The sequence below is a fragment of the Erigeron canadensis genome, chromosome 5 (assembly GCF_010389155.1).
Source record: "Erigeron canadensis isolate Cc75 chromosome 5, C_canadensis_v1, whole genome shotgun sequence".
In the NCBI taxonomy this organism is placed as follows: Eukaryota; Viridiplantae; Streptophyta; class Magnoliopsida; order Asterales; family Asteraceae; genus Erigeron; species Erigeron canadensis.
The window spans coordinates 24,372,924-24,381,424 of NC_057765.1; the positions used below are offsets into that span (position 1 = coordinate 24,372,924).

At 30.1% G+C, this 8,501-nt stretch overlaps 1 protein-coding gene and 1 non-coding gene across 3 annotated transcripts; both read right to left on the reverse strand.

Moving 5' to 3' along the window:
• Window positions 1-4,282: 4,282 nt before the first annotated feature.
• On the reverse strand, window positions 4,283-7,106 carry LOC122600674 (metacaspase-1-like). Of its 2 annotated transcripts, none has more exons than XM_043773426.1 (5): window positions 6,602-7,106; window positions 5,884-6,208; window positions 5,204-5,315; window positions 4,931-5,113; window positions 4,283-4,723 (listed from the first exon to the last, which is right to left on the reverse strand). In XM_043773426.1, exons 1-5 carry the CDS (start codon window positions 6,999-7,001, stop codon window positions 4,667-4,669), a joined length of 1,077 nt encoding a protein of 358 aa, XP_043629361.1. In that variant the 5' UTR covers window positions 7,002-7,106; the 3' UTR covers window positions 4,283-4,666. The 2 variants fall into 2 exon arrangements, with proteins under 2 accessions (XP_043629361.1, XP_043629362.1); XM_043773427.1 differs by having other exon boundaries at window positions 4,283-4,772.
• A 949-nt stretch (window positions 7,107-8,055) lies between these two features.
• On the reverse strand, window positions 8,056-8,141 carry TRNAY-GUA. Its single transcript is given in 2 exon segments — window positions 8,056-8,091; window positions 8,105-8,141. It is a non-coding gene; the product is annotated as a tRNA-Tyr (tRNA).
• Between the last annotated feature and the right edge of the window lie 360 nt (window positions 8,142-8,501).

Here is an 8,501-nt window from a genome sequence, read left to right on the forward strand (position 1 = left end):
CACCTTCAAAGAATTAAACATAGAGTATATAAAACATAAATTCAACTTAAATTAAGACAACATTTTTTATGTTCCAAGTAATATAAAGTTTATATTTTTGCAATATATTTATGTTGGAAAATAAAAATTAAATATAAATTAAAAAAATTTACATCTCAAAAGATATTATATTAAAAAAAATTAAGAATCATTATTACTTTTTAATAAGAATTAAAAAGATCTTTAAAATATGAAAACTTTTTTATAAATTTGGAATATGTCATTAATATATATTTTAGGTAAGAAACTATTACCATATATCTCTTTTATATATATGTTAAGTGTATCTAATTATATAAATAATATTTTTAATAATTTTTTGTGGGATTTTAGTCCGAATATCTATCATGTTTTTCAAAATATAAACAAAAATCTCATTGGATCAAGTGGTTTATGTTTCACATAAAAAACTTGAGGTTGTGGGTTCTAATCATGCTTATGACTTTTTAATATGCTATTTATTCATAATTAATAAAAGCTATGATGATGATTTGTCAAGTATGTATAGGTGTTAGCTTACGTGTCAACGTTTAAGAGACTAACGACGTGAGATCGCCACGTAGGAAGATGATGTGGCGAGCTCTGAGATATGCCACATCATCAAATTGAGATAGAGAATTATATATAGATATAGATATAGATATATTTTATAATTTATACAATGATAATGATGATATAAAGTTAAATATAAATAATAATCTTGTTGAAAAATGAGAAAACTTTAATTTGAAAATGTTTTTATTATTATTGTAAATGATTTAATTAGATGATATTAAGATACATATATTTGTTATCTTCCTATAATGATGACTTCAAATAAAATATAGATAAAATATTTTATTTAGTGTAATAACAATATTATCAAAAAAAATATGGATTGGAAATGAGAGGAGTCGTATTTGGAAACGCATCAAAGAGCTAATTGAAAATTGAATAGTCTTTTATCTTCTTATTTATACAAAGTTAAACATCAAATTATTAAGTTTAGCTTTATTATATTTATCTATCTCATCTAATAAAATAAAATAACAGAGCAATACAATAACCAAGGTCTTAAATATTACCCCACCAGTCTTAAAACACAACAAAATACATTATAATAGCAAAGGTCATTATAACTATTCATCGGTCTCTAAATAAATGTTCATAATATATTATATATAATAATTATAAAAATATATTACAATGATATCATAGTTTAAAATTTTAAAAATAACTTAGTCTTTTGGCAGGTATAAAATAACATAGTTTTTCTAATATAAGAACAATAGTATGTTTTGTTTAATAGTAAAATATAACTAATTTTACTCATATATTTTTACATTATGTAAAATTCAGATAATTATAATGTATTAAGAATTTCCGTTAAGATGAATTTAGCCCCCCTGGTGTTTTTACTAATGATTATAGTAAATATCGTGGTTCCATTGAATTTGTTTTGTTTATTTCTTAATCGTAATTATTTGATAGATTTGTACAATCTTCATCATAGACCTATAAATATGTAGATCAGAAAAATAACCAGAGTACATTGTGAGCAATAAAAGAAAAAAAACTTCGTATCTGAATTATGTAATCTAAAAAAATGTTTATTTTTGAATGCTATTGCATCGTAAGCTATCATAATCTTAATCTTAATATATTAAAAGATAACTGATCTAATCTCAATTGACGAATCATAACCCTTAATTTCTTAAAATTAATTAAATCAACACATGTCTAAATTTAATTAGACTTTTTGGTTTGTATCACCAATTTACACTTTAACCCAATTTAAAAATAATTAATATATATTTTTTGGTTTTTTTATCACCAATTTCACTTTAACCCAACTTATAAATAATTAATTTAGATGTTTTGGTTTTTTATCACCAATTTACACTTTGACACAAATTAAAAATAAATAATGCTTTATTGCATAATATTTATCTAATAATAAAATATAACTAAGAGTTAGAGAGGTTACAACATTTGGAATTAATGATTAATATGAATTAATATTTATATCAAAATTGGACAATTGTGTAATTAAGGTTAGAATATTGCTTCTCTAAAAAAGTTTGTATAAAAAACTTTTTGCTACATCATCTAGCTTTGATATTATTTAGTATTCAGTATTTACATTTGAATATCTCAGTTTTTTATAAGTATTTTTTACATTTTAACGTATAAGTATATTTTTGTTCCATATACTATTATAGTGATAATGTTGTAAAACTCGTATATTTGACACATGTTTAAAATCTTATCATATACAAATTATATATATTGCAATACATATTAAAAATATTATAACTATATATATAACTTATTAAGTTGCATTATGCATTAAATATAGTTACAGTTTTGGTATATAGATGTTGCTATACAGTTGAAAGCATCTGATATGATATTTGCAATAAATCATCATGTTTGTAGATTGAACATCTATTGGATATGTAATTTTATAGATAAATTAATAATAAAGTGGGAATTTAAATCGTATATACTTAGTTAATTACTCGCGATTTAAGATAGTAATAGTAATAGTAAATTGTAAATATATAGATAATTAAAAAAGGTAAATGAGATCATCAAATCAATCTAATGGCTAATATTTATTCTTATTTTTCATCCAATGGTGTTGTGGCTATTTTAAAAAAGAATTTAGGATGTTGGTTTATAAGTATTGGGAGATTACCACCCAAATCCACACATATTTACAATGAGTCAAAATTTGGGTTATATTTGATGAAAAACAGACTTGATAAAAATAAAATGGGCCAACTGGGTTTGAAAGTCCCAAAAGTGTTTATATATACACAAAACCCGTGTCTCTCAACTTCACATGTGGGTCCAAGTTGCAATTGTAACGGGTACCATTTCATGATAGATTGGTTACTATATTTTTTTTTTAACAAACTGTTTTTGGAGGTTTTATGCATTGTAAATAGATTATACCCGGTCATAACTAACGAACTGAAAATGCCACCTCTAGTATTAGTATAATTTCTATCGAAAGGATTAGGCACACCTGCAAGACTACGGATAGAGTTACATGGAAACCCAAATCGTATAACGAGTACTTCTCACATGTTTTTCACATCATTACCAGTTCCGTTAATTTTATACTTCTGCCTATTGTAAGTTACACCATAAAGAAGTGCACGCTTTCCTTTTCTCGGTTCCCAGTTTTTTATTGACTCATGAGTTGACTTCCCATAGTTACTGGGATTTGGAATAACTTAGAGAACTAAAATTTGGAATTTCTGGTCATTAAAACATGTTTGTAAGGTGAAAGCGACACAGAGTGGACCCTTTGTGCCATTAATGAACCCACCACGCGCACGACCTGATTCTATGTGACAGTCTCCATCATCTGAAACAAATTATTCACATTCACAGCAGAACATACGATCCAGTCGTTAAAGACTTGTCAACTTTATAAGGTGATGGCATGTACTCCAAAGAATGACATATGCTCACTTGAATAAGGCAATGAAAATAACGTTTCCGTGCTCATAAATCAGATGTAGTTTTATGACTCATAAGTTGGAAAGCTTGCAGCCTATAAGTAAACTTGGTTCACCTACATATATCTCCTTGTTCTTTATCAGCATCAGATTCTTTTCAAACATTTTTACTTTATCAGCATCAGATTCTGTTTAAACATTTTTACCTACATATATTACGTTGTGCTTAGTTCTTTATCAGCATCAGCCTATAAGTAAACATTTTTATTTTATCAGCAAGGAGATAGGCACAATCAAGGGACCTGATCAAGTGTACCATGGATTATAAGAATGTCTGTTGATGTTACTGCTGTCTGCTAACAAACTTTTTAGGATTCTAGTTTGGGAATATATGTCGAAACAGGTAACCTAAAATTCAATTTTTGCAACAAAGGAAACCTAAAATTTATTAATGTCCAAAAAGGAGTCTGAAATCCAATTTTTAACTTTTAGGTTACTGTTTTTTGACAAATTTCCCTTCTTGTTTATACCCGTTAGTTTTTCACGCGTCTACAACTGTTGTCACTTCACTCAAATGAAAATGATATGGTTGACGTAAAGTTACATCAGATATGATTCATATTTAGAAAATATAAAAGTCTTAAAAAACCATTCTTTTGGTTAAGTATTTCAACCGCTCTTTATATTCTTAGAGCACTACTAGTCTATTACTTTATATCATAAAGTTAACTGTAGTTGGTTTCTTATAGGAGTTAGTCTTTTGCTGACTAGCACTAGTTTAATTGCCTCAGTTGACATTAACTAAGCCAATAACAACAAATGTGATTCTACATGATAAGTAGTTACCTAAGAATAGTGAAACGAATCTATTATTAGTTGCCCTTTTCATACATTCAGATACAGAAGCAGATGCCCATGGCACTCACAAATAACACATCAAACCAACAAAATAGAATTAACACCCGATGTGGTAAAAAGAATTCCTTATACATTAGTACAACCCGCTTTAAACCTGGATGTAAGTGTACTGCGGGAGACCTCATGTATCTATAAGTTTGTAAGAATAGATGATTATAGTTGATGTCTGGGAACACTCTTCAGGTTCTGAAAGCTGGATTTGGATACACATCCGTTTTATTGCAAAGTTAGCTTTGGGGCCCCTTGGTGTGATGAAATTATAATACAAACGGCTCGTTTAGATCAAATACTTTCGAAGATGATAGCAGGGGTTCCTGAATGTTCAATAAGCCCGTAGGATCAGTAAGTATACCCTGGATCTACCTTTTTGCAGCATAAAGATCAGAAAAAACGTTTAATAAACAATAAATGCCCATTGTATGTTAGATTTGAAACACGAAAGTATTATGTATGAACCTCAAACAAGTCAAAAGAAGACTTACAGACATGGTTTTTTGTAAACATCAAGAATCAGTTCTCACCTGTAGTCTGTCACGGTGAAATATCCCTCGAAGACTGAAACATTTTTGTTTGGCTATCAATATATCTCTATGCATGGAAGCCAAGAGACTAGCATAAGTCAGTCTTGTTGTGTTCTCCCAAACTGCCTTCTTGAAAGTGTAAGTCATAGCACCTTCCATTTGCTTTCCACCGTTTGAGAAAGCCTGCACCAAGTGAATATATAGTTTCAAAACCAAAATGTCAAATTGATATAAGTAAACCAGAAAATGCACTAGTGAATAAGATTTACTCACAGATGTATCTGCAGCAAGTTGATTATCTTCGCACGCACTGATAGAAATGGCGTGTCCTCCACTAGTACCTTTGTAAACACCAGAAGGAGGGTTGTTATCTAACCAATCATACCTGTCCGATTAACAAAAAAATTTACTATCAAGACCGGTAGTAAGAAACAATCTGCCTTCAATATTAGAGTTGGTAACATCAACCCAAATATTTATCAATGATCATTTAAGGTTTTATAATACCTCTGATGTGTCAAATGTTTAAAAAATGGATTTGCTAAAAAGGAAACAGGTAAATGGGTCAAACGTGTTGAAGGTCTTTCAAGTTTATATTTTTTTGAACCACTAGGGAGGTGGTCAAATGGTAAGGACGTGTGCATCTCAATGTAGAAGTCACAAGTTATATCTTTAGCCTAAGAATCGCTTGGGATTAGTCAACTCGCAATGCAGGTAGGATCACCCAAGCTTGTAAGAGGCCAAAAAAATATATTTTCTGGACAAAACCTCCTAAAGCATATTATTGTTATTGTTATACTGTAGCTATTGTTATCATATTTGACACATTAACTGTTTATAATATATTTTTTTGACACTGTCTTTCATGACAACTAGCCAATTTGATCCGTTACCCAACCCACCCATTTTGTTACATCTATAATATATTCATATACATGCTTAATGAGACCTACTCTTTTCTGCTATAGACGTATGGTAGATCAAGAATTGTTCCACTATGACAAGCATCGATGATCGCATGAAGTTTGACATCTTTTTTGAGAGGTCTAACAATGGTATCATTGATCTCGTTATCAACGATCATTCCTGCAGTCCTAAAATCTAAAGGACATATTGTTTCGTCAAACCCATCAATCTCATCATCGTAAAAGTCAGGTTGCCTTAACCCATGACCTGAGAAATAGAACACTAGCGAGTCCCCTTCGTGGTTATCCTTTACAAGCCACCTCAAAGCTTCTTGGATATTTCTTTTTGTTGGATGAAAGTACTGGTCCATTTCTGCAAGTTATCAAAATGTCAATCACGTGATTCCAATCAAACATTAATTACTCCATGGAATGTTTAGATAGTGTATCATAACTAACACTTATGGCAAAATGCCAAAATGGGCAGGTCAGGCAATGGGTCAAAACTGGTGACTATTAGTCAAACAGGGCAGGTTAGAGCAACCAGAAGCATTTTCTGTCTAAATTTATAAGTTCATAAATAAATAGTATGTCATTTCTGATAAGAAATAAAGTGCATTGCTTTAGCAAGGATATAGTTTTTTCTTAGAAATATATTGTGCATTCAGTTTAATCAAAATCAACCCATTCGTAAGCAATATACTGAAAACCCCATCTCTAGAATGATCATAGGCGATGCAATTCATACTGAAAAGATTAGGAATACCTGCAAGAATATGGATAGAGCGACTTGGAAACCCAAACCGTTTTATTAGTAGATCTTGCATGCTTATCACGTCATGATAGGTTCCTTTAAGTTTATACTTCTGTCTTTCATAAGTTACACCACAAAGAAGTGCACGCTTTCCTTTTGTTGTTTCCCAATTTCTTATTGACTCAAGGGTTGACTTCTCATGACTACTCATTGAACTAGGATTTTGCGTATCTCGTCTATGAAACATCTTTCTAAGGTGACTACCAAGACCCTTTGTATCACTAACAAACTTACCACACTCTCGTCTTGATTCTATGTGTATGTCTCCATCATTTGAAACAAATTCTTGACATTCAGAGCAGCAGGTACGATCAGTGGCTGAAGACATGGCCATTTTATAAGGTGATGGCATATAATCAAAAGAATTACAAACTCAGTTAGATGAAGTAAATGAAAATAATGCTTTTATGATTGTAAAACTAATGTGTGTATATATATATATACACACAACCCATGAGGATTAGTAGGTTACAAGAATAAAAGAGAACCATATTCGCCTACATATATGTCCCTTCTCTTTATTTCCTCTTTATTGAAGAATCAGATTCTGTTTACACAAATTGAAGATGATACCAATCAACAAGGACATAGAGACAATCATGGGGACCCATCAAGTGCATTCAAGATCAAAAATGTCTGCCGATGTTACTGCTAACACACTTTTTATGATATTTGTTTATGCGTGTTAGTCTTTCACGCGTCTACACCTATTGTCAACTCACTCAAGCGACAGAATGATCTGTTGACATAAAATTACATCAGATGCGATTCATATTCAGAAACACACAAAAGCCATGAAAAACGATTTTATAGTTATGTCTTTCAACGGCTCTTTTTATTTTATGAGAACTATTAAGCTATTTTTACATATTTTAAATTTAACCAAAGCGAAGGTCTCTCACTGGGAGTACTTCTACGATACATCATTTAACATATAGAATACGAGTGTCGTAAACGAAATCATGTTCAATGTCCACAAAATTCTATCAGATTCCATCATAACTACACAGCATATATTGTAGTCGTAGATCTCTTGCATGACTCGTTTTGCCACTCTTTCAACGCTGTGTCTTTGTGACTCTATTTGTCGAATGACATGAAGTAGAAAAGTTCACGCATTGAACATGGTGATCATGAAATATTTTGATTTCCCTACTAGTCTTACCTTGCTATACTTGTACGGACCACCCAAAAATCTCCATAAAGTTAGAGAACATCATTGACAAACCGGCGTATGATTCTTAGAGACAAAGAATATTTATAAGTTTTTTTCATCAAAAAAAAAAATGTATATAATAAATTTGTGTATAAAATATAAGTATACTTGCACAATTAAACAAGCTTATTAAAGATAAATTTTTAGTTAAAAGTAAAAAATTTATGATTGTAAAAGTAAGAAAAAAAAGTCCGACCTGCCGGATTCGAACCAGCGACCTAAGGATAACTGTGATAACACTACAGTCCTCCGCTCTACCAACTGAGCTAAGGTCGGTTTTAATTACTTTCTCTCCTATAATCATATTTATTCATATTTAACATTTATTATACTGACGCCAAACTTTAGGTATATATTTGATTTAAAATCCAAATATATAAGTTGTAATTTTAAAACTTAAGTATCAATTAAACGTGTACAAAAAATGTATTTTCACAATTTCACAGATTATTTTCAGCAAATCCATTCATACAAAATATAATTACACATGTTATGATGAATAATCTTTAGAGGCTTTTTAGTAGTTCTTTTTTCAAAAGTCGTTTTGGCCAATTTATATGATTAGACGTAATGTTTTAGTGCTTGTGAATATGGATTTGAAGTCTTTTAAACTTGGAATATTACTCTTTTCTACAA

Bases quoted from the DNA above. Each gene is read 5' to 3' on its own strand.
- LOC122600674 (XM_043773426.1), bottom strand. From the start codon at position 7,001: ATGCCATCACCTTATAAAATGGCCATGTCTTCAGCCACTGATCGTACC. The intron at 5,316-5,883 runs GTAGGTCTCATT...TTAATCGGACAG, and splicing joins TACGTCTATAGCAGAAAAGA to GTATGATTGGTTAGATAACA. The intron at 4,724-4,930 runs GTGAGAACTGAT...TTGAACATTCAG, and splicing joins TTCACCGTGACAGACTACAG to GAACCCCTGCTATCATCTTC.